General features: G+C 47.3%; 1 protein-coding gene across 1 annotated transcript in view; it reads right to left on the minus strand.

Moving 5' to 3' along the window:
* The window catches only part of RFX4 (regulatory factor X4), a gene marked incomplete at both ends in the record, with an annotated part of 108,838 nt that overhangs the window by 51,196 nt on the left and 31,230 nt on the right, over positions 1-26,412 (minus strand). Inside the window, 2 exons of the mRNA XM_084255783.1 lie at positions 407-468; positions 15,969-16,092. Of these exons, the coding sequence (XP_084111909.1) occupies positions 407-468; positions 15,969-16,092 (186 nt within the window). The remainder of the gene's footprint in view (positions 1-406; positions 469-15,968; positions 16,093-26,412) is intronic.

Here is a 26,412-nt window from a genome sequence, read left to right on the forward strand (position 1 = left end):
GCCCCCTGAGCCACGTTATGAGGGGGCCTGTCCATCCCCTCTCCCACACAGGGGTTGATACAGCTGCTTCTCTGGCCCCCGGGAGACCACTCGGGCAGAGAGCCAGTCAGCAAGACAGTCCAAGTGACTTGGAGATGGTCCAGGAAACCACAAGGTGCTCCTTCAGAAGACGCCCATGACTGTTTTACGAAAGCACCCAGAGGCAGCGTGGCACAAAATCGGATTCCTTAAAGCGGCTGGGTCAGAAGGGTTCTGGGAAGCCCCTCTCTTGGGAGTCCCAGGAGAGGGGAGCCCAGCTGTGCAAAGTTCCTGGGGCACTGGTAGGGTACAGGCCTCCTGCCTGACCTGGGTGAAAGGCTGGGTCTGGGCCCGACTCTGCAGGGAGCTGGAGGTGGCCAGTGCTTACTTGGACTGTCCTCGGGTCCCGAGTCTTCTGGTGGTTAGCTGAGGAAACTGCTGCCTTATGATCTGCAAATCAACACAAAAGTCAGTTACCATCAGCAAAAGCACAGGGCAGCACTTCACAAAGAGGTCTGAGATGGAGGAGGGAGGCAGGCGTCCCAGGCTTCGATGATGACCCACTGGGGCACCACAGGTGGGAAAAGACAGCCTGTGTTGGGGAGATGGGAGGGCTCCGCACACTCAGGACCTTCCATCCTCCGGTGCCCTGGGACTGAAACCACTCTCGGCCCTTCTTGCCTCGTGGCCTTCTCATGTGACGCCCGCTCTCACCACCAGAGTAAGGGGGACAGTCACACCGGTGTTTGGTCTTAGTTTTGTTTGTTGGTTTTTCCTATTCCTGAAACACCAGGATTGCTCCCCACTGGGTGCTTGGTCCTGGCTGCCTGGGATGGATGCCATTTCACCCACGTCGGCTCCTTTGCTCACAACATTCAGGCATCCTGGGCAAGGTCTTTACCCAGAGGCCTTCTCTGACCCACAATGTGGAGTCACCCTTCTGACTCCCTTTCCTCCAATGCAGGCACACACGCTGGCCCTCTGGGGACCAGATGCTACTGCTGATTTCCCACCGGCAGGGCTTGGATGTAAAAACTGGAAATAACATAAATGTCCAATGATAGGGAACTGGCTAAACTTTTACACATACACTCAACAGAATATTATGCAGGCATTAAAAAGGGCTTTCTCGGGGGGTAAGGAGGGGTCTCTATCGATGCGGCCACACCCTCTGCCACCCACTCCGCTGCTCCCATTGGCTCATTTGCTCATTCATTCAACACACCCTTACCGTGACCCTGTTTGTTGTTTGAACTTGGACATACTACTTAACCTCTCTGTGCCTCAGTTTCTCCTCCTCTGCTATCTGAGGATTTAGCGATATCCCTAAAAGCTAGGGATGCACCTTCTCCTTTTGTGATCCTCTCAGATTGTTGCAACCCAAGGAAAATGCAGCCTTCAGGGTGGAGTCTGACTTGGGGGCGGCGGCTGGACTCTGCACAGTGTCCTATTACACAGTCCCGGACCACACCATGGTTTATGGGCTCCCCCGCCCCCAGACTTTCATCACATGACTCATTTCAGAGCCAATATCTGACAGAGCTGTTGACAAGGCACAATACCGAACAGGCATCAAGATGCGGACAGAGCCGGAGCCAGGGGGCACCTCACATTAGCTAAAAGTGGGTTGTGGTTCCAGGTCTGGGTGTCCTACCCACCAAGCGAAGAAGATTACACAATAATGTTCCAAGAACCCCAGGATCTGAAAGAAAAACACACTCTAGTTGCTTAGGAAAAGCAGACTTCCCTGTATTTTGGTCTGGGGAGATTTCTCCTGTACAAATGGGCACCAGAGCAAGGTAGCAGGGTTCATGCGCTGACGTCAGCAGACATCTCACAAGGGATAATGCTGAGTCCTGTCAAGGGGAGGGTAAGCTGAAATACTCCTAGGTTGCTGATGACATCGTTCATTAGTGCAACCCTTTCCCAAATCATTTTTATATCAAGAGCCACAAAACAGGCATACCTTTTGATCTATTTAATCTGAGGAAATAATCTAAAATAAGAAAAAGCTATGTGCAGGGAAATGGTACTGAGAGTATAAACTGGAAATAACATAAATATCCAATGATAGGGAACTGGCTAAATTACTACACATACACTCAATAGACTATTATGCAGGCATTAAAAATAATGGTAACAACTGTCACAACATAGAAAGTGCTTATGACGTAATATTAAATGAACTAGCAGACTTTAACTACACTTAGACTATGGGGGCAATTTATCTTTGCACATTTTAGAGTGAAAATAACATGGAAAAATAAAAGTGGGCATTTGTTAGTGCGATGGGATTGCAGTAGAACAAAAAGGTTTTTTGTGTCATATTTATGTAAAAAGTCAACATTTTTTTTGTCAATAGAAAAGAATTTCCCACTAGAAATATTCCTAATTGACTAAAGAAGTTCAAGATAATCTTGAAACAAGCACCAAAAATACCCTAGACTGTCATTAATGGCTGTTTTTCTTTTCCTTTTCTTTTTTAAAAACTAAATCATCCCTTATTCCCTGAAAACAACGTGTAGATAAATAAAAAAGCAGCACTGGATTTTTTTGGTTGCCGAGTCATATTATTACTTGATTTCAGGGAACGGACAAAGTTCTGAAATCTCTCCAAGTGTTTCTCCAAATGGTGTCCCACATAAGTGTTCACAGAGGAAACAGCAGCTCCTGGCCCTGGGCCCTGGGTCTCAGGCGTCATAGACTCTGGTCCAGAGACATGCCAGAGAGCCACTGGCAAGAAAGACAAGCCTTCTGATGTGTTCTATCTCTGGGAGGCAAGAAAACACACAATCGGGGTGTTTGTTGTTCTTTGCACTGCGAGCTGGAGGAACTACCACATCGTGGAAGGGGGCAGGTGAGTTCATTGGTCAATTTAACCTATGATTGTCTCCAAAGCTAATGGGTTATACTTACTCCTTTTGAATTACCTGAATCACCTGAATTACCATACATCACCCTCCACGGAGTCAGTCAGCCACATTGCACGAGGACTCCACTCTCCTCCTGACACTGCATGCCACTAATGTGTTGTTGATTCCCACCCCAAAACGTCCATGAACGCAGCCTCTTCTCTCCAGCCCCTGCTGCTGCCCTGGCCACCGTGTGCTTCCGCCCGGACCCCAGACACAGCCTTCAGGATTCTAGAAAGCTTTTGCTTTCTAATATGAAATATTAGAAATATAAACATTTCATTTCCTTCTTGAAAACACTGGCTGCTTCTCACTGCCTACCTACGCTGGATAAAAATCCAGCTCCTTGGGCTGCTCCATGAGGCCTCTCTGGTCAACTTCACCCCAACTCCCCAGCCTCAAATCCAGCCACTCTCACTTGGCTCCCAGACACAGGCCGGTGCCTCTGCCCAGAATGCCAAGCTCACACTGACCCCACTCAGTGTCCCTCTGTTTCTCTAAGCCTCTCTCACTTTCCATGAAACCCTTCCCAAGCAGCCTCAGATACCCCGTCTGCTTTCCTAGCATGCTGGGGAGTCTACAGGCAAGGTAACCCCGCACAAAGCCATACAGCTCACAGATGCAGACCTGGGATTCGGATGCCCCAGCCTGACTTGACACCCTATAATAACAACACTGTTGCCACTGGCTGAATGACAATGCTCCCAAAGTCCCTCAGTCCTTTTTGTAACAGCAAACTTTATTTCTTTTATGTCATACCTGCATTTATACAGGTTAGGTGTGTTGCAGAATACAATGATTGACTCCATGTATCTTTCATGAAGATTTCTCTTGGAGCCCTTTGCTTGGACCCACCTGGAAATGTTGCAGTGGCCTCTGCTACCCACAGGTTCTGAGTACCCCGCACCTAAACACGCCACTTCCCTGACCAGGCCCAAGCTCCTTCTTCTCCAAACCATTCATGCACCTGCCACTTCCGATCTGTGACCAAGTTCCATCATTCCGCCATCTTGATATAACCTCATTCTCCCCCACACCCCACCTCCACCTGTCGCAGGGCCATCATCTCATGCCCGGACTGCCGGTTTCTGCATTGCCCCGGCGTCCAGTCCTGCTCCATCACAACCCCTTCTCCACGAAGCCCCTAGACAAAGTCCACACACACCAGGTCCTGCTGGATCGACCTTCAATCCCACTCACCTCTCCCCTCCTCTTCTCCCAGTTCCAGGCACTGACCACATGCAGCTTACTGCAAGCTTCATGAACACACTATGCTCTCTTTCCTCTGGTCTTTCCTTTGGGCTGTTCTCATTTCTGGAACCCTCTCCCAATGCATTTTGTCCTCCTAATGTCTATTCATCCTTCCAATATTCGCTGATGTCTTATTTCCCCCAGAAACTACCCTTGGGCCAAGTGTTTGGTTTCAGTGAACATGGGTCTATGTCTACAGAGCCGTGACACCCGGTCAATGACCTTGCCTAGACCTCTAAGACTCTAAATGAACTGGATCGGGCCTCCGCGGTGGCACAGCGGTTAAGCGCTGGGTTGCGAAGCTGCCCGCAGCCTCTGCAGCGCCGGTTCGATCCCCGGCTGCTCCCCGGCCACCGGAGGAGGGTCCCACATGGCGCGCAGACCTCTCCTGCCGCCCGCTGCTCCCCTCAGCAGTGTACTTCGGTCCTTCTGCCTGCTCTGCTCCCCGCTCTGGCTCTGGTGAATTCTCTCACCCTCCTGCGCTTCTGACTATACCCAGAGCTTGTATAAATAATAAATAAACAAACAAATAAATAAAATATTAAAAAAAATAAATGAACTGGATCCCCAGCCTTATTTTCTACTTCTCCTCCCCATGTCTGAGAGGTTGCATGGCAGGTTATCTAATGAGAAGCACATAGCCTGGACTCATGCAACAGCAAACATTTACTGTGTTCCTACCATAGTCCAGACATTCTCGAGGCTCCGAGGGGTACACCACCGAGCAAAACAGAAACAGTTTTTGCTTAGGAAACTAACATTCTAGTGGGAAAAGACCAACAAAATAAACAAATTGAAAAAGTCAGTATATCCTATATCAGATACATGCTGCAGAGAGGAACAAAAAAGCAAAAAAAAAAAAAAAGGCAGAGTGAGGGGAATAAGGAAGTTGGTGGTGGGGATATTCTTTTATGTAGGGACTTACGTAGGGATATTCTTTTACTAAGGACTCAGTGATAATGAGGCATTTGAGTGGTGGCCTGAATGAGGTGATGGAATGAATCCTGGGAATATCTGGGGAAAGAAAGTTGCAGGCAGAAGGCACAGCCAGTGCAAAGGCACTGTGGTGAGAACTTATTTTGATGTATTTCTGGAACAGAGCGAGAGCTCAGGAGAGTAGTAGATGATGAGGTGGGGGGCGGTCAGTGGGGATTGCTGGGGCAAGGTTCATGAAGGGTATTGCAGGCCTTGGAAGCACTTCTGCTTTTGCGCTGAGATGGGGAGACGTAGGAGGGCCTTAAGCAGCCAAGCGGGGAACACGATCTAACCTTTCAAAAGAATCGCTCTGGCTGCTGTGTGGAGGACTGACAGTAGGGGGCAAGGGCGGAAGCGGGGAGGCCACTCAGAGGCCATGCAGGAGCCCAGAAAGCAGACACACGGCTCCACACATCACTCATTGATGGAATAAATGAAAGACAGAATGAACCAATATCTCTTCCTTTGGTGGCCCCTGAAGTTGTCTCCCATGCAGCGCTGATGCAAAGAACGCTGTAAGCCATCCCTTTGCAAGATGATTTTTACTTTTATCATTAATATTTTGTTTGGGGGTCTCCCCTCCAAATGGTTTCTCCAGTGTGGAGCTGCTTGATGAGAGGGGAGAAATATTTCAAGGTTCTTAAAACACACTGTCATTGTGCTTTCCACCAAGTATCGAAGGGTATTAGCACTTTTAAAACATGCTAAGTTGAAGAGTCAAATGGACCTTCTCTGTCCCACTTGAGCATCTGGTTTCTTCATCTATAAAATGAGTGTCATTGCACTGTCCACTGTCCACTGAGTGACACCCAGCCCCGTCCCCTGGGCTCTCAGCTGGGGGCAGGAGAAGGTTTGTGGGGGGAAAATCTTCACCTCCACAGGCTTTCACTGGCTGGAGGGAGGAGGGGGGTGCCCAGCTCAGGGAGGTGGTCTCCAGCTGGTCACCCTCACTGGCGAGAGTGAGCACCCCACACCTGGATCCTTTGATGGATTTTCAGAGGCTCCTCATCCAACTCAGCTTTCTGTTTCCTGTGGCCTATCATGGTCTACCAAGCAATCCATTTGCACAGTTACAGTATTTTACTTCTGTCTGCAAAATACTTTTTATCTAAAATTGTTTGATGGCCAAATCCTCAGAGAGAGAGAGAGAGAGAAAGGTGATCTCAGATAAAGAATTCAGAGCAAAGGAAGGTTCTTAAAGAGTTGGGGCTGGGGGAGGGGCGCGGGCCCTGCTGTCCCACCTCACATTCTGCCCGAGTGGAGGTCAAGCCTTTTCCCACTCTGAGCAAAGAAAGGGCTGCTGCAGATAGCACCTCCTCCCCGCAGCCACAACAAAAACCAGTGGGAAGGGGGTTTGCTTTTTTTTTTTTTTTAAAGTGTTTCTTATGGGCTGCAAATTACAAATTATTCTCCATTCCTTTCACCAAATAATCAATTGGTCCCTGCATCTGAAAGCCCAGCACAATTTAGTTTGAGTCTCAAAATGCAGGGTCGGTTCAGCCCCGCTAAGGCTGTTCAGCTTTTAATTTCTGGAGCAAGACTCAGCAAACAGTAAAACACTTTTGTGGAGCTGTGAAAGTTGAGCTTCACTGTTTGATAAATGAGCAGACGGGCAGGCAGCCCCTCTTTCTTTTTTTGTATGGATTCAATGAAGCCTGCCTAAAGAACACCACATGCTGTTCTAGCTACTGAGCTAACACTCGCAGCATCCCGGCCTTCCAAATTCCCTTTAATTACTCGGGAATCCTACCTTCTCTCTTTCAGCCTGGGCAGACGGGGCTGGGGGCTGAGGGGGCTGGGGGTGGGAAGTAGAGTCAGAGTCGCTCTGGAGAACTCCTTGCTCTGGGGCTGTTGTGATTCTGTCTTAGGTGGTGGTCACGCTCTTCTCCTCCAGGGTCAACAATCTGCTCTGGGTTGAAAGGAACTCAGCCGCCTATTCGGGATATCTTGACAGAGTTTCGTGGGTGCAGTGTTTTAAGACGTTGTTTTATGAGTGACATTTAGGTGAATAGTCCTGAAGTGGCATAGTCTAACCACTGCCCTCCTTTAAGATGAAAAAGAGGCCTCCCTGGTGGCCTAGGGGTTAAGTCTCAGCGGTACCACTGAGTTCAATCCCTGGCCAGGGAGATACCCTCATGGCACAGCAGACCTCTCCTGTCTCTCCGCTGCTCCCCTCAGCAGTGTATTTCAGTAGATCTGCTTGTTCTGCTCCCCACTCTGTCTCTGGCGAATCCTCTCTCCCCCCACACCTCTGGCCTATATCCCAGTTCTTCTACACAAAAATAAATAAAATCTTAAATAAATAAATAAGGGAAAGAGAAGGTGACAGGGTAACCACTGAGGCACCATGCACTAAGACTAAGTATTTTATACTCGATATTAAATTTTCTCCTAGAAAGACAAATATCAAATGAGTTCACTCCTATGTGGCATATGGAGAAACAAAACAAAGGAACAGAAAACTGAACCAAAACAAACCCTGGAAATCTGACTGTGGAACTGATGCTACCAGAGGTGGGTGGTATGGGGGGAGGGTACAAGCCTGCAGGAGCCAAGGGTCTACACTGGAGGATTATGGCTGCTCCGCATGCGCCTAGTGCTGCAACATACATCTAAAGATGTAGCCCCAAATTACATACAACAATATAAATCAAAATGAATAATACAATAAAAATAAATTTTCTGCAAAAACCAGGAGAATGATAACCCTTACGTCACAGATGAGAAACTGGGGCCCAAGGGGATTCGAGCCTGCTTGGATTCACGGACTGCACTCAGCGGAAGGAGCAGAATCCAGTTCCATTGCTCCCCCCACCCCACGCCGTCCCCTGTCCCCCGTCTTCACATCAACCGGCAGGCAGGAGGGAGTCGGGCTGGGGGTCAGCGAGCTGTGCCCATACCCTGGAGGCCGTTCCAGGTGCTGCCTCAGGAGAAACCTTCAGAGAGGTCTCACGCTCTACGGACAGGCGGTTTGATTCTGACCCCACATCATATGGTCTCCCCCAAGCATCAACCCCAAACTTAGTCTTCAGGGATGACTCTGTGAAAAGGCTTTGGTTGTTTCTAAAACCTCAACCTGCCTTCAGCTGGGCAAAGATGGGCCACCAAGAACTCATTCAAAAAAGTTCCTGTGTGATGGAGCAAGAGGAAGCTAAACCTGCATGAGCACGAAGAGTCGAATATACTTAACAGGGTTTTAAACTATGATCTGGCTTCATAAACAATACTGTAAATCCATGTGACCGCAATAAAAACAAACAAATAAATTTAAAAAAACAAGAGCTGGGGGTCTTATTTCAGAGATCATTTGGGTGTGGGAAAAGAGCAACTTTTTAAATAGCAAGATGTTAGAAATTCAGTACAAAGACAAATTGCCATTTTCTAACGATGTATTAGAGAGGTCTTTGATAAGGTAATAAAAAAAAAAAAGACAACAAAACAAAAACAAAAAACCACACACACACACACACACACACAACTTTTTGAGGAAGAGAGAGAAATGATTAGGGAAAGGGATTCTAATGCTGACAACATTAATTCCGAGAGTGGGATACCTGCTTTCTGTTTTAACAATAAATTTAGCCTCTTTATCAGAAAAAGAAAAACATTAAGCTTTGTGTATGAATAAGGTTTTGTAAACACCGCTTTCTATGCTTCCATCTTGAAATGGGCATTTGTCAAAGTAATTTTATTACGCTGATGTAATTCTGTCTATTCAAACTTTTTTTTTTTTTGGTACCACCTACTGGGAACCAGGCGCTAGCAGGTAGGGGGATAGGATGCTGCTAGGTCCACAGGAAATTCCCCCAGAAAAAGTTCAAAAAGTGCAAGAAGTTCCTATCTAGTGAAATGAGATAGAAGTGGAATTTCAAATCATATGAGTGAATTGATGAAGAATTCTGTGAAAACCCCCAAAGTTATAAAGGTAACAGGTAATCTGCTGTCCGCTGGTGTGCAGGGGGTGACCGGGATGGACAATTCCACAAAGTCTAAAAATGCCCACGGGAGCACAGCCTTGTCACAGGCCCCCTGCACCGGGTGCCACGTGCGCGGGGCGGGAGAGACAGCCACCCGCTGATCTAGTGAGGACGAGGAGAGTTACATAAGATACAGGTTAAGTCAAAAATGGAATTATTCTGAAGACGATAATAATAAGAGAGGGTGAGGGTGGTGGTGGCAGCGTGTGTGTGATGTAGGAAATTTTTAGAACAATTGTTCTCAAAATTGTTCAGAAGGAAGAACAGTTAGAGGTGTTGAACACTGATCTGTTAGTGAGGCTGGATTGAAAAACGTGATGTGTTCAAGGCACAAAATGTTACGATGATAAACTGAAGCGATCATAAATAACACGCACTGAGTTTCTGTTTACCAGGCACGGTGCTAAGGAGGCCCTTTCAACATTTCCACAATCATTCTCCAGGCGGTTGCTAGCATCATCCCATTTTACAGACGAGGAAACGGAGCATGGAGGCCAAGAACTATTAGGAAGTCAGCAGCGCGCACAGAGCACCATGGTGATGGGGTGCCTACCCAAACAAGATCATTTCTGAGCTGAACAGTGCACGTCACTGCAGGTACCTGCAGTGAAGTATGGAAGTGGGGGTGGAATCAGATGCTCTGGACACTCCACAGCAGGCAACTAAGGGTTAAGTAAAATATAGGAAAGAATTTAAAGTAGAAGGAGAATCTATGCATGTGCTTAACTTTTTCTCCTTTAAAAACTGGAAGAACCTCATTGCTGACTGGAGAACACCTCAGCCTTCTGCTGTCTCTCCTCGGCTGCGTAGGGGCTGACTCCAGCTCTGAGCAGGGCCAGAGACCAGCATGGGGGTGCAGGGCGGGCCATGGTAAGGACTGGCAGGGAAGAGGGTGGCATGGCAAACGAAAACAGTCTTTATGCCGGTCTCCATGCCAGGCGCCGGCGGCGGCTGGAAGCACAGGCCCCCAAGACACACTTGGCATTTCTTTGTATTGCTCAAGCATGGCCGGTGAGGAGGAAGGAGCCAAATATTGGAAGAGGAGCCACCCACAGCCCCAAACTGCCGATTTCTTCGAGTCCTCCTGGGAAAAAGGCAGGATATAAATAAATTCAATCCACACATCTGTCACCCCAGCTTCCCCCTCTCCAGTCTCCCTACCTCTTCCCCTCACCGGTGTCCCTGCCCCACAGCTGGCATCCAGAACTCCCCCTCCAGCCCGTCAGATCCAGCCTTGCACTACACATGACCTCAGGGAAACCACTCAGTCCCTCTGGTTCTTAATCTCCTCACCTGGAAAATGAGGGGGTCACACCAGCAGATCCCTAAGTCCCATTAATAGATTAACCTTGTTTATATTGAGTAGCTGATATGTACCGACGGATTATCCCGCCATGTTCTGGTCGCATTTTTATGGGCTTAAATGAAAGGAATCGAGGAAGCTGAGACATCAGGAGGCCCCCGGGGGGAGGTCTCTTTGTGGGGGTAAGTGGCCTCCCCATACCCTCAGCTGTCTAGTGCCCACCTGCTGACTGGCTTCTTCCTCATGTCCAGCAAATCGCTGACCATAAACCCAGGCACTCCCACAAAAGAGCGGTAATCACATGCTGCACCACCTGAGCTGCTTTCTGTGACTCCTAATTGGAGGCTCTGTCCTGTGCTGTTTCAGTCCTGGGTTCCCTTGCGCAGTTGACACCCTTGGGAGGAATCACGGAGATGAAATGGTGACGGTGGTCAGAAGGTACCAACTTCCAGGGACAGGCCAAATAAGCATGGGGTGGTGCGTACAGCACACTGACCACAGTTAGCAGTGCAGTTTTGTAGATCTCAAAGTTGCTAAGAGGACAGTTTAAGTTTTCATCACAAGAAAAAAAGTGTAGCTATGGGTGGTCAAGGGTGAGAACTTATTGTAGTCACACTCCCTGCCCCCAAATTAACTCACTCAGTGTACATGGGATGGTCAAGTACATGGGTTCTGGAGTCAGACTCCCAGGTTCACATCCTGAACCCACCACTCACTGTTTGCGTGTTAGGCAAATCACATAACTCTGGGACTCAGTTTACCCATCTACGAGAAGGGGGCAATAGCGGGGTTCCTCCCTGATAAGAGATGTTTGGAGGGTTAGATGAGGTTGAGCTGTGTAAGTGCTTAGTGTCAGGTACATAGACAGTCCCAAGTAAGTGTTGCTGTTCGTATTTATTTTACGAGATATCTGTAATTACCACATTCATAATGAGACATAGCGAGACACTGCTACCATTTGTTGAAAAGGTCTCGAAAACACCTGAGTAATTTGGCTGGATCAGATTGCATTTGTAGACTAATTCTGATCTCTATTATTTTGTGTTTGTTTCAATGTATAATTCTGCTGTTCTCTAAAAATGTATTTTATTGCTTTTTCTGAAGGACTAGGGCTATCATTTTGGAGGTGTTTTCCTTCCACCTGACAAGCCTGGAGGACCCAGCAGCAGAGCTAGGTTAGGGAGGAGCAGAAGGTCTGACACTCTCTCCCGTCCCCACCGCAGGTGCCAGGCCATGCCACCCGAGGTGGACTTGTCCACTGGATGTGTGGCCACGTTTCGGGTGAAGCCTCGGACTGATCTTTAATATCTGAAAGTGAACCTAAATGACTGTTTTTATAATCAATTACCAGAAAGCTATTACATCTGCCAGGCAGCCATCAGGGGTCAGGGAAGAGTCACTAGAACAAAGTAAGCTATTTTCTGTTTAGACATCAGTGAGCTCACCTATTCCACACAGCAGTGACTCTTGTGGGGGCTCATCCAGTGGTCTCTAAGAATCAGGGTGTCACACAAGGTGTGGGGGTGAACATGTGTAGGCCATCAAACACAAAAATAGAGCCTGGAGGGTGTGCTCACACATACACACATACATATACACATATACAATACATGATATATATTTATATTTTCATAAATTTGAAATATTTCTGTTATCTTATATATAATATATAATTATACATGTAATATATTTCATTATATCATCTATATAATTGTTCACATAAGTACTATAAAATAGAAGTAGGCATAATAAGGAAATAGAGGAGGCAGGTTGAGTGGGGCTAATTTTAGTTAACAGTGATTTCTTCCATGGGTAGGGCACTTGACACCTTTAAAAAATGCTCTCATAATCTCCGTCCCTCTTGCTCCTGGAGGGATTACTCCTATCTAAAGGTAAGGAAACCAGAGCTCAGAAAAGCCAAGCGACTCCCAGCTGGATGACCTTTCCCTACCCGAGCCAGCATGAGGCCAGTCCAGCTAGAGGTTTCAGCTTTCTCTACGATCCTAAATTAATTTCGGGACCCAAAGTCAATATATTACTGGAAGCTGGTGCTTATGGAGCCTGGCCACGGTGTTGAAAAGAGGGGTTCTATTTCAGCTCTATCATGCGGCAGAGCACTGCTCCCTCCACTTCAAGGAGAATAGTCTTCCAGCCTGAAACCCGGTGGGCAGGAGTGGGGACTCCGCTGCTGTTGTGTGTGTCACCTCTGTCCAGTGGCAAGCTGAATAAGGAGACCATCACCAATCTAATTCTTCTCAACAAACTAGGCTGAAATATCAAGGCTTGCCTGCTCTGAGTTAAAAGTTCATAGATGAATCATAAATTTGAAAGGATCTGCTCAAAGGAAGACTGTCCATGACTGCACTCCAAGGTTTCACAGAACAACCAGTCCCTTTCTCTTGAGGAGACGGCAGCTGCAGCATGCTGGGAACCCCCAGGAAGGGCAAATGTGTCTGGGATTTCAATTCAGCAAGCTCAGTGTGTAAACCCTTAGCAGGCACCTTCCGTGCTGTGCAGCTAGGACGGCCTAGATGCCCAGTGCTTTTGAAACCAATGGCATGGTGGCTGCAGAGAGTCCTTGCATTTTGCACCTTTAATGCTACTAGAGTATTCCTTCCTTTGGGGGCTGAAGATGAGAAAGAGTTTGGATGCCTTTTTTAAAAAATGACTATTTTGGAAGCAGCAGGTACTTCTTAGAGAGGAAAATTATATTTAGGAAAATAGTTTGAAAAGCCATTTGGGGCAGAGAGCCGTGGGCACAGATGTCAGCAGGAAGCAAGGATGGGCGGAAGGTGCCCCCAAAAGGAGGGAGAAAGGAGTTGGGAGGAGGCAGGGAGGTCAGGGAAGATGAAAGAAAGTCAAGTAGAAAGGGCTGGGGCTAGTGTGAAGATCTGGCAGGTGGAGGAACCTCCAAAGGGGTAGAAGAGCATCTTGAAATGGGGGTGTCTATTCCATAGACACTGGACGGTGTACACCTAATATAAACGTCAGTCTTCTGAGGTCACAGATGCTTTCTGGCCTGCCTTGTACAAAGCACAGAGAGGGTGCTGAGCTCCATCTGGCTCATGACATTTCAGAACAGCGCTGCCCACTAGATCTTTCTGTGATGATGGGAATGTTCTATCTGCACTGTCCAGTAGAGAAACCTCTGCTCAAGTGCGACTACTCTACACCGAAATGTGGCTAGTGAAGCTGAGCTGAATTTTTAATTTTGCTTCAGTTTAACCGCCTGGTCTGGGGGAGGCTTGAGGGTTAAGATGGGAATGGAACTGGGGTATCAGAAGGAGGGGCAGAGCTAAATCAATTTCACCCCATCATGATGAGGTCAAGGCAAACCCCAACTGACGACAGGATTACAAAAGTATTCGAGAAAGACAGAAAAGAAGTGCCTGACAGACAAATCTGAATTCCTAGAAATGATAAGCATTTTTGTTTGTTTTTCTTTAAGCATGAAGCTGACAAGTGGCTGTTTGTGCACAAACATCTCATAAAGCATTTGTAACAGCAGTCATCCTGGCACCTGGTGGGCGTTGCTAAATGTCTGAGCTACGGGATGAGTGAGTGAATGAGCCGAACTCCACAACATCCACGCATGGCCTGAAAGCATTTGAGTCTCCCGACATCCCCGAGTGAGATAGGGGTTAAACCCCATTTCACAGCGGAGGGGCTGCAGCTCAGGGAAGTCAAGTGGTGCCCAGGAGAGTCAGGATGCTTGGCTGGTTCTGCACTGCACCCACTGGACTCCCTGATGCCCTCTGCTCTTCCTTCTTTCACCCTTGGCGGGGCTCTCAGACCTCCGCCCCAGACCGGGAGCTGCTCCAAGACAGGCTCCCCTAGGTCTCCATACCTGATCCGGTACCCACACACAGCCTGTCTCAGCCAGCATAGACGGACTGAAGACATGGGTGAATGCAACAATGAAGGAAGGAGGTTGTTCACTGACTTTTTTAAAAACCCTTTTCACTTTGGAGAAAGAGTTAATACATCACACAAGCATTTTCCCTACCAAAGTTTCAACAGAAGCATCTTCCTGCTTATTGATGGACCCAGTTCTTAGTTACTCTGTTTTGGACTCCAGCACGGCTGGTGCAGGCCTGCTCTGCTCTTTGTTTTGTTTTCCTGCCACTGATTTATCTGTGGGGGATCTGAAAAGGGAATTCCCGATGCTTCTACACTGACCTCTTTCTGCCACTTTGGTCCTTGTTATGACGCACTCACAAAACTGGCAAGCACCAGCAGTGCAAAGCAGGCCTGCTTATTTTATTTTTTAGCAGATGCTGAACGAATTACACAGAGAGCATACAAACACTAATTCGAAGGAAACCTGCACGCCTGTGTTTACAGCAGCACTATTAACAATAGCTAGGATAAGGAAACAACCTAATTGCCCCAGAACAGATGAGGGGATCAAGGAGATGTGGTCTCTATACACAATGGAATACTACTCAGTGATCAAAAAAGATAAACACACGCCATTTGCAACAACATGGATGGAGCTGAAAGGGATTATTATAAGTGAAATAAGCCAGAAGGAGAAAGAGAAGTACCAGATGGTTTCACTTATATGTGGACTCTAGAGAAACCAAACAAAGGATCAGACAAAGACAAACTCTAAGACCGAACCTAGATCTGAGACATCAGGAGGAGAAGAGAGGAAGAGGGTGAGGGGTGGAGTAGAGGACAGGGCAGGAGAATATGTTGGAGGACTGTGGGTGCATTGGTGGTGGGAGAATTATGGTGACTTCACCTGAGGGGAGAAGTCCTACACTGTGAAGAAAATAAATAAGGATGTTTAAAAAAATAAAAATAAATTCTAAAAATTACACAGAGGACAAAAAAGCTAACGGAAGTCACAAGAGCTCACAGGTACTGATTCAAATTAAATTGGTAATTTGGGGGATTTTTAGTTATCAAATCAACAAATGGTTAGTCGTAAAGAGAGCTCTAACAGCTTTTCTTGGCCTGGTAAATATGATCTGTCATTAACGACTTTGTGTAGACAGAGCCCTAAGTGTGGAATATATCCAGCATGGATAGAAAACAGTCAGGCCTGAGATGAAACTGCAAACAGCAATCACAGACCCCACCGCCTCAAGCTAATGGCACGTTGTCGCAGCCCAGCTTCTACGCAGCTTTCACATCCCCATGCCAGGCAGTCTGCCCGCCCCAGGCTCACTGACACACACAACACACTTGCCACCTGAATACTGACCTCTTCGAGAGAGGCAGTTACCTTCTGCAAATTAAGTCCAAAGGAAATTCAAATTAGACAGTCACATTTTGTTTTCTGATGTGTTGGAATTATTCAACATTTTTCATACTTTGATGTTACCTTGTTTTGGTATTAGGTTTGGTGTTATTTTGTAAAGCTGACGGACGCATTGCAGCAGTTACCAGTGTACATGCAAGGTAAGTATTTACTCTGACCACCTTAACCACAAGCAATTTAGCTGTTTTAAAATGTTTGTGGACTGTGTATGAATTCCTTCAAAGAGAGGAAGAAGAGGCGTAAGCCTGGCAAGGCCGACTCACCTTCCCAAAGCTGGCCGCGTTGACGGGCTGGGTGTCGTTCTTCTCGCAGAAGTCCAGGTAGTGCATGTAGAGGGCGCTGCGGGGGATGCACACCCCCTCCGCGATCTCGTAGTTCTCCTCCAGCCTAGGGAACAAAGGCCCAGTGAGCAAACCCCAGAAAGGAAGGGGCTGTTCTTTGGAGCCGTTCTCTGGAGCCTGGCAGACCTTGGGAACAACATTCCTCCCTCAGATGGGGAAACTGAGGCTCAGGAAAACAAAGCAGACTGCCGAGCTCATGCTCAGACTTAGCTGGTTGGCAGGTGCAGACCTCTGGCCCTTTGCGTATGACCTCAGGTCACATTTCCAACCTGTGCTGTCAGTGGATGCACATTCCAGGTAGATCAGGCTCCCCCCAGCTGCAGAAACGAGAATCTGTGTCGCCCCACAGAGCCAGGATGTGAACTCCCTATGCATTTGGGTGGTCCTTTCCAATAGGTGTTGAAATCCTGCAGCATCTTGGCTAATAAGAGCAGTACAGTGGGAAAGCCGGGGAAGACAATGCCCAGGGGGAGAATGGGCAGAGGAACAGTCACGATCTGCTGACCCAGGAAGGTTTTACAATCACAGGAGGGCACAGAACCTCTTCTTTAGGATCACCTTCTCCTTTGCTGTTCTCAGAGTCTTAAATTCTATGCCTGTTAGGAGTTCAGTGAAGGGGCTTTAGACTGAAATTCAAATCCAAGCTAGATACTTGCAGCTTTGGTAACCTCAGGCTTCCGTACCATTTTGGAGGCGATGACCCTAACTGCCTGAGGAGGTTTTTGTGACACCAAGATGTCATGTGCCAGGATGGTAGCTGGCATATGGATATCAGACCTCATCATTCATTTCTCCTCCCCATAAGATCTTCTGGGGATGCCTATATGTCCAGAACCTGTGCTAGATATTAGGCAGATAAAGTAAACTAGATACCACTCATTTTTCCTTCTTTAACCCAAATACCAGAATGGAGGCATCTAAGAGAACCCTGCCTCTTTTGTCACAAACCCACTGGGGGCACATAAATATTTGGGGACACATAACAATGTGTGAACTTCTCTTTGGGCCCACTGCCTTCCGAGTCTCAGTTCTATAAATCACCAGCAGGAAGGATTTCTCCTGTGATCACCCATTGGATTTTAGGAAACAACATGGAAAACCAAGTTGGAGGGATAAGGAAACTGGAATAACCCTTTTCTCCCAAACATTGTTTTTTTTTTTTTTTTGTGGGGGGGGGTTAAAATTAAGGCATGATTCTAAAGCAATGAAATAAATGTCCTCAAGTGGCTTCTAACTTTCTCCGAGGGCACTTGCCAAAGAAGTGGTCCAGCGATGTCGTAACTGAAGTGGAATGAGGACACGGCCTCCCGAGGTGCCCACTTGAAAGAGTAGCGCTCACTTGACTCACTCCGACATGTTGAAAGGAGATCAGTTCAATCGTTTCGTATCCAAACCCCATGGATGAATACAACCCTAGGGAGGCTCGGATAAATGAAGAAGTCTGTGCCGAGCAGTTCCAGGTCATCACACCCACGCCCCCCGCTTCTGGGAAGGGGAATACTGAGTAACCCCTGACAATTTTTAGAAGTGTTCCAAGAAATAGTTGATGCAATCCTTTCCAGGCAACCTCATTCCTTGAGGCCGGGACAGTGACTGATTCACTTGTACGTCCTGGAAGTCCAGCATGTTCCTTGGCATACAATAGGTGCTCAGTATATGAACCTGTGACTGAGACATAGATTCATTCAACATAAATTCATTCAATGAATATTTATCTCTTATCATCCACCATGGGGATTCCACAGTGAGCAAGATGGTCCTTGTTTGCATACAGAGGACAGGTGCATAAAGACATGGGTGGACTTTAATTCAGGAAATATTTTTCGGGTGACGGTCAATGCTCTGGACATTAAGGAGATAGCAGAGAACAAAATAGAAGCCCTATGTTGAAAGAGTTTACATGAGTATGTGTCGCCGACATTGTAAATGGGGACTCCAAATGTGTTTCCTTGGAGGAAAATGGTTTCACACAGAGATGAGGATTTTTAGGACTGTCTAGAGCCTGAGGTTTGCTATGACTGAGAAGAGGTCTTCTCGCTTAGCCTAGACCCCTAAATGCCATTCTCAGTACTGTTTCTCTATAAATGTGAGTTCAGGGGTCCTAAAAACCAGCTTATGCTGAGACTTGTAGGGACCATCTATCTGAAGAAGACAGCTTTCACAAACTAGGCCTCCAGACATGCTTTGCTTGGCCTAAAGAGTGCTGGCCCAACTTTTAAAATTCAGGACATTTCACTGAGGAATCTGGACTTCTGACTTCTTTTGAAAAGGCTGAGATGTGGCAACCCTGGGCCCACACTCCCACATGACAACTGGCCAGAGCTACATGTGCCCTCAGCTTGGCCAGAGTCCTCACTCCTCCCAGTTTCTCCTACACCCCATCTACTTTTTACTCCTTATCTGGCTCTCGTAGTCTCTTGTGTTGACACAGGATACGATCTGTGTCCTAGTTCACTTTTGCAATCTGTTTGGGGGGAATAATGCACAGAAATAAATTAGAAAGTACCACAAGCTCCTGGCCACAGATGGGAAAACAGAGACCAGTGTGTAAATGAGAGTAGGTAACTGAGGTTTCCTGGACAAACTAGGATCGGGATTCTGCAGCCACAAGAGGTAGCACCCTTGGGTCTCCATTGCCTCCTTCGTTCCATCCTCACAATAACCATAGGAGGGAGGTTTTGCACCCATGTTTTTTTAGATGAGGAGACTGAAGCTCAGAGACTGGAACCCATGTGCCCATGGTCATGCAGAGAGTAAATGGGAGATAAAAGGGGTTCAGGCAAAGAGGACAGCAGAGCTGGGAGACAAATGTGCCATGTGCTCTGAACGACAGAGACACTGCCTGAGCGGATGCGGATGCTTGCAGAGAAGTATGCAAGAACCGTGGGGTGGGGCGTGGAGAACCATTAAATGCCAGACACAAGAATATGGCCTGGCATAAGAGTTTAGTAACCCCTGAGTTCAAGCGGTACTACAAACACGTTATTTTCAGAAGGAAATGGAGCGATATCAGAGAGGACTGAAGAAATAAAGACTCAGAGGCAGGAAAACCCACGTGTTTCTGGGAGGCTGTAGGAATAACAATAATAACGTCATCAATAACAACAACAACTACCATTAATTTAATGCTTAGTGTGTTCCATTTGCCAGCAATGGATTAAATACATAGAATGTAAAACAAAACAAACAAAAAAAAAACCCTAGTTTCATAGATTTCATCTTAGACTGAGCAATTGCCTTTAAAAGGTTTGATTTCATTCTTTAGACTGTTATATCGTGGAACATCTTGCAGACACATGAATGGGGCAGCTGGAACTTTCTTCAGGGCAAGTTGTGGGGAAGGGTAAGTATCCCTTTTTGCTTGTCTTTGTTAGTGATTTCCTAAAATTAACTTCGGCCAGAAAAAAAAATTCATGGACACGATTCAACCAGCATTTCAAACCATCAGAATTCATTTTGTAAACAATACATGAGTCTTTTAAATGATAGACAGCCAGCTGAGTTTTTAAAATATGGGAGTGGCATGATCCAATTTGCTCTTGGAAGGGTCACTCTGGCACCTCTGTGGCTGGTGGACATGGTAGACGACTGAGGCTGGCACAGAGTGACTGATCAATGGTATTTATTGAATGAATGAATGAATCAATCAGTGATGGTCTATGAGGGCAGGGAGAACATTTGTGTGATGTGAGAAGAGTAAGAGAAATGAAGTTTTCAGGTTCAGGCAAGTTTTCAGGTTCCTAATTGAGCCCATTGGGTGAATGGGGGTTGCACGGGATACAGCATTAAGAAATGTAGGAGAGGGCCTCCCCCGTGGCGCAGTGGTTGAGCGCTGGGTTGCGAAGCTGGCCGCAGCCTCTGCAGCGCCACTTCGATCCCTGGCTGCTCCCCTGCCACTGGAGGAGGGTCCCACATGGGGCGCAGACCTCTCCTGCGGCCCGCTGCTCCCCTCAGCAGTGTACTTCAGTCCTTCTGCCTGCTCTGCTCCCCGCTCTGGCTCTGGTGAATTCTCTCACCCTCCCGCGCTTCTGACTGTAACCAATGCTTGTATAAATAAATAAATAAATAAATAAATAAAAACAATAAAAAAAAAAAAAAGAAATGTAGGAGAGGCAAATTCTGGGGGGAAATGCCATGGAGTTAAAAAGCACAGGGTCCCAGGTAAATTCCTGGCTCCTCCTCATTAGTTATGGTGCTTAAGCTCTCTTCCTCCTGTGCCTCAGTTTATATCTGTTGTCCTTATGGCTTGTTTGCTCATTAAATCTGGCCAAGAGATGGGGATTAAAAGATAAGATCAAGGTTAAATTACATCCCATTAAATGAACCCATAGCGGCAACAAACTATTTGGGTCAGATGGTGTAAGTCACTGTTCACATGAGCTGAGCTAATTAAGCAGTCACCTGCCAAAGGCCAGAGTCCTCTCTCTAAATAACCACATTTCTACCCACGTTTGTTCCCCTTACCAGAGCTGCTTCGCCTCAAGGTACCGAGGTGGCTTATGACTATGAAGCATTTTAATAAGCCCTATGAACAAATAGACGTAATTGGTGTTAAGGGCAACTCTAATGCCTGATGAGTTTCTACAGGAATAGCATCGTGACACCTTATCCCAAACCCCTCGCAGAACCCAGAGGCCCGGGTGTGCCGAAGTTGCTAATTGGAACGTCCGCTTCCTTGAGCAAGGCATAGCAGGAAGAAAGGCAGTTAATTATTTCTCTCCATATCTGATGAAATTTCCCCTTTCCTCCTCACTTTTAGAGGACATCATTAGCCTGACATGGGGAACAATTCTCTATTATACCTGGGGTTTTAATGATCACGCACAAAAAATGCCCCATTTCTCCCATTTTCTGATTTTCTATTTAACAACTTGATCATATTTGAATCGAGCCTATCCTATTATGGAGAGATAATGAACTCCGTCTACGAGCCAACATGAGTCATTATCTGCAGTATACATTTTTTAAAAAGACCTCCTCACGAGGTTTCGGCATGCGGCATCTTAGGGCACATGGAGGAAGCTTTGTATTAGCACCTTACAATACAGAGCAAACGTCTCAGCACCCAGCTTAATTGTTCCCTCTGTTCTCATTTTAAATCTGTGTTTTCTTCTATGTATACACGGGCTTTCAGCTCAAAGTCTCCACTTCTCCAGTCCTTGGAGACATATCCAGAACAGAACATTTTTTTCCTTCTATTTACCAAAAGAAAAGACAACAGGATTTTTAAAAATTGCTAAAAGTAATAAATTATTACTGAGATTGCCAGGGAGATATGAGGCTTTACATATGGGGTGGTGGTTAACTAAGTGGCCAAAGCCAGACAGTCCTCTAGAGCTTTCTATGGCTCCCTCTGCCTCTCCAGAGAAGTTCAAATTCCTTCCCTTAGCCGCCAAAGCCTCTGCCACCTGACCTCTGACTACTTCCCTCTGGCCACCTGGACCATTAACCATTCCTCAAACACAGCTAGCCAAATTCCACCCCAAATGTACCCTCCACCTTCCCTCCATGGGCAGAGCACCCTCTGCTCAGTCTTTAAAGGCTCAGCCCGAATCGCTCTTCCTTAAAGCTATGCTTAATTCCCACCCAGCCCAATCTGCTAATCCATGCTTAATCATTTCTTCCTCACCAAATTTCACTTATTCATTCACATGCTAACATGCCGAGAGTGGACATGGTTTGCACACCCACCGCTGAGTGCCAGCTGCGGGGAGAATGCTTTACGCCTCGAGGAGGGAGCGTCTGCTCCCAAAGTTCTCACAGCTTCCGGGCAGCCTTCACTGAGACAACACTGGCTGCATTTTATTTTCTTTATTTCTTTTCTATTGCATTATAACCCTATGTGAGCTTCAGGTGGAGGGACAGCCCTATGCTGGGGAGCCTGGGGTCACTGCATGTGAATCCTGCCTCCACCACTTCAAGCATTATAGCCTCGGGGTGTTGCCTGAACGCTGGGGCTCTCCTTCCTTGTCTGTAAAATGAAGGCAACAGTAGCCAGCGCGGGCTCCCAAGGTTTCTCGAGAGGACCAGACAGGAGCCCATGCACCGCCCTCCGCCCTCTAGCTGGCACCCGGGGAACAGTCACTGAAGCGTAGCTGTCAGTATTGTTCTGTTACCGGAAGTATTCAGGTACCGTCTTATGCCTTAGGTTGAAAGTCCTTTGAGGGCAAGGCCCAAGGCAAATTCCTATTCATGTTAGCATATCTCCTAGCTCTGTGCCCTGAACGGACTCGGGAAACTGCAGAAGGCAGGACATGAAAGGGGAGAAGGAAGGGAGGGAGGGAAGTGGACTTTTGCACAGATCAGAAAACTTGTTGCAAAATGAAAAGGCAACCTGTCAAATGGGAGAAAAGATCCGCAAAGCACATGTCAGCTAAGGGTTAATACCCAGAATATAGACAGAGCTCACACAACCCTCACCTGCAGCATTCACAGGACACAGTCACACCTGTGGGCTTTCAGGACATAAGTTGCTTTCAGAGCTAAGGATGTTCAGCCTCCCTTTCTGGAACCAGGTGGTCTAACTCGCATTAGGGAAACAAATAATGTCATGTCATCACTAAATAGAGACGCACATAAATCCGGGGAGGAGGTTATGCCCAGGGAGCCTCGCCCAGGAGCCTTGATTTGGCCTAAAACTTGACCATACAGTTCTCTGGAGCAGAACCAAGCCCAATTTTGGCCTCTGGCCTCCAAAAACACTTTTAAAAGAAACAATAAATTTCTTTTGCTTAATCTGAAATATTAATCTGAAATATAGAAAACCTTCAACCCCCCAAAGCCGTTGGCCCCTCAAGAAAGTGACAATTGGGTCTTTATCTTCTTCCCCCGGGGAAGAGCTTGCCCGTCTGTGTAAAGTGCAGAAGGGGAACAGGCCTCCCTCCACCCTGACGGCGCCCAAGTGACAGGGTGACAAGGGAGGTGTGTGGGGGGCGGGGCCGGGAGGGGACATGTGCTGGCAGGGAGAGGCAAGGACGGAGGGGCAGGCTGCTTTCCATCCCCAAATCCTCCGAGTGAATAGAGGTTATTGTGTGGCCAGGATTCCAGTGGCGAGCCCTGGCCCCAGGGGGTGGGCTTTGCTAACCTCGTGACCGAGGATGCTGGAAAGTGTTTGGCAGAAGGCATTTGACAATATTTGCCTGTTTTCAGCTGGGAGCTGCCTTCAATCACGTGGCCCCGATTATTTTGGGCTGCTTGGCTGCTGTATTATTTGTTCTTAGAGCAGGATGGTCTCTAGGGCGATGGGGAGGGGGCTCATGACAAGGAGGGGGAAGGTGGAGAAGCGAATACTCCTCACCCAATTCCAAAAGCCAGCCCGGAGCCCCAGGGGTGCAGGGCAGTGCTCTGGGGCCAGCCACTGCTCCGGGATGGGAGGTCCCCACATCTTCTCCGGGGACTGCGGCCTCTGAGGCTGAGGACCCCCGGGCAGAAGGGACATCATGAGGCATGTGAGTGCCTCATAGGGTGATGCGACGAGGCTCTTGGTTTTTTCAAAAAAGCAATTTGTACTGTGGGCAAAGATGTAGAATGGTTAAGCCCTTTGAGTGGGCAATTTTGCACTCCAGAAACTTTTTGTTGATACTCAAGAGAAACACAGCTGTGCTGGTGGGTGCGGGGGAAGATGGCCTTCGGGGCCCTATTTGCAATGGCGCAGGTGAATGCTGGACACAACCAAAATGTGCAGAATCCTGCTGCTGTTGCTGCTGCTAGCATGGAATCCTGAGTAGCAGTTCAAAAATGAGGTTGTTCTTGGGCCTCCCTGGTGGCACAGGGGTTAAAGACAGTGTTCTCAGGCTTTCGGCAGCCACTGCAGCATGAGTTTGATCCCCCACCAGGGAGCTGGCCCACATGGCGCAGCAGACCTCTCCTGACTTGCCCGCTGCTCCCCTTAGCAGTATATTTCAGTAGATCCGCCTGTTCTGCTTCCCACTCTGTCTCTGGTGAATCCTCTCACCCCCTCATACCTGGCCTACACCTCAGTTCATGAATGCATAAATAAATTCAAAAAAGAGGTTGTCCTCTCTGGAGTAATCTGGGCATAGTGTCAGGACATTCTACTGGGGAAAAAAGCAAGGTTAGATCAATATAGTGTGACATGAAATATTTTTCGTGTGATATGTCTGCATTCTTCTAAAAAGGAGACAATCCTAAATAAAAAAAATCACAATCCAGAAGTTCCTCCTATCAGTGCATATGCATGTAAATGCACAGGCAAGGGGCAGTAAATCACACACACACACACACTTCTCACTGGCAACAGGGTTGCGCTGGAGGGGACGCATCAAGGAATTTGAATGAAAGCGTTACTTCTTATTCATGTTTTCACTTCTAAGCAAGGAAATGTATTTTTTTTGTGTGTCAATAAAATAAAAACTGGGGCCTCCCCAGTGGTGCAGTGGTTGAGTGCTGGGTTGCGAAGCTGCCCGTAGCCTCTGCAGCACCGGTTCGATCCCCGGCCACTGGGCAAGGGTCCCAGATGGTGCGCAGACCTCTCCTGCCGCCCGCTGCTCCCCTCAGCAGTGTACTTCGTCAGTCTGCCTGCTCTACTCTCCCCTCTGGTTCTGGTGAATTCTCTCACCCTCCCGTACTTCTGACTGTACCCAGTGCTTGTATAAATAAATAAATAAAATCTTTAAAAAAAATAGAAACTTATTAGATTTATTCATAACTTGCCTTTTCATGAAAAACTAGCAAAAGAAAAAGAAGAAAGTGAGTCGAAGGAAGGTGTTACAAAGCACATAGGCATCAGATTTAGCTCTGAACTCCCTGGTGGCCAGAGCAAAAAGAGACACAGGATAAATCATGTTACCTTTCCTTGTAAAATGAAAGGTGCATCCAGTTTGAGAGCCAACATTTTTTATACTGAAACTATAGTCTAAATTTTTTTTCATGTAGAATTTATACAGGGCGTCACATCTCCTCCACTATAGGTTTAAGCAGGACTGTTCCAATGGAAGTCAAGAAAAATGTCCTCATTTTCTCCCCTCTATTTACAGGCCCCCTTCCTGACCTCCTCCGCTCATCTGTGTGGTGGCCTCCTTGCTCACTGCCCTCCAGCCACTCGGGGACACTTTCTGTGGCTTGTGAGCAAGCTCGACTTGCTGTCCAGCCGCTCTTGTCCTGCAGGCTGTGGTGGGTTAGGGTTAGGTCGCCCTTAGGGGCTAAGGCCTCCTTCCCCACTGCTGGGAGGTAGGTCCTGAGGCTGAGTGTTCAAGGGGCTTTGTCCTCAGCACAACATGAAGGGGCCTGCCTTACTTTAAGTTATCCCCCTCTGGGGGGCAGCCTACATAATGATGGGCAAAGTGGGGGAACTAAAGCCTGAATCCTGTGCATCTGTCACCCAGCCCCGGTTTCAGAATTCCCTGGGGCCACAGAGGCCAGGGCAGCAGGCTCCCAGTGGCCCTAGTCCAGCCACCTCACGCGCAGCTCTGCCCAGTTCTCCTCTGTGAGAGCCTGACCTTCAAAAGCACAGCCTTGGACAAGCTGTTCCCCTGCCTGGGATGTCCCCCAGGCCCTGGTGGTCACATTGTCCTGGTGTCAGTGAGGACTTGTTGTCATACAAATATCCTCTTAAACGTCACCTTTTCTGGGATGCTTCTCCTCACCACTCAAATTGGCCTCTGAGGTGCCATCACATCCGCCAAGGGCAATTCCTCAGCACAGCCCTGGTGCTCTATAATAGAATCCTGTGCATTTGTCATTAGTATCATCATTTGAAAAAATGATTACCTGTCTTTTTCCACTCAACCTCTACTCTTGATCTATCTTATCTACTACTGCATTTCCAGGACCTAAAACAAGGCCTGGCAAATAGTAGGTCCCAGTAAACGTTTCTTGAATTATTTGATGACCAAAATTCTACTTAAAAAGATAATAAAAAGGGCATTGATGTTTGAACAACTTGATGCCTTTTGATAATCGTAATTTACAAATCATAACTGATTTAGCCATAAAAGCATATATACCTGTATACAGATATATATATTTTTTAAATCCCTCACCTGACTTTGTGAATTGGGAGAAGAAATTTTTTCTGGAATGATCCATGTGACCCTTTATGTTGAACAACAAATTTTTAATACAAAACTAGGTATAAATAGGAAGAGAACGGTGCATATGTCAGGAAGGACAGGGTGTCCTTATGAGACCCAGAAGGGAGATGTTTGCTGAGTGATGAATGGCTGCTAAGTTTGATTAAGCATCGGCTCCACACCAGACACTGCCCAAGCTCTTCATTCTAACTAATTCATTCCTTTTCATGGCTGCCATACGCTCTAGCCAAGGTGAGTAGCCCAAGCAACCTGGAGGCCAAGGACCTCGTCCAAGCTTCCACAGCGGTAGAGCTGGGAGGGAAGTGCTGGCAGTC

This window comes from Talpa europaea, assembly GCF_964194135.1.
Source record: "Talpa europaea genome assembly, chromosome: 15".
NCBI classification, from domain to species: Eukaryota; Metazoa; Chordata; class Mammalia; order Eulipotyphla; family Talpidae; genus Talpa; species Talpa europaea.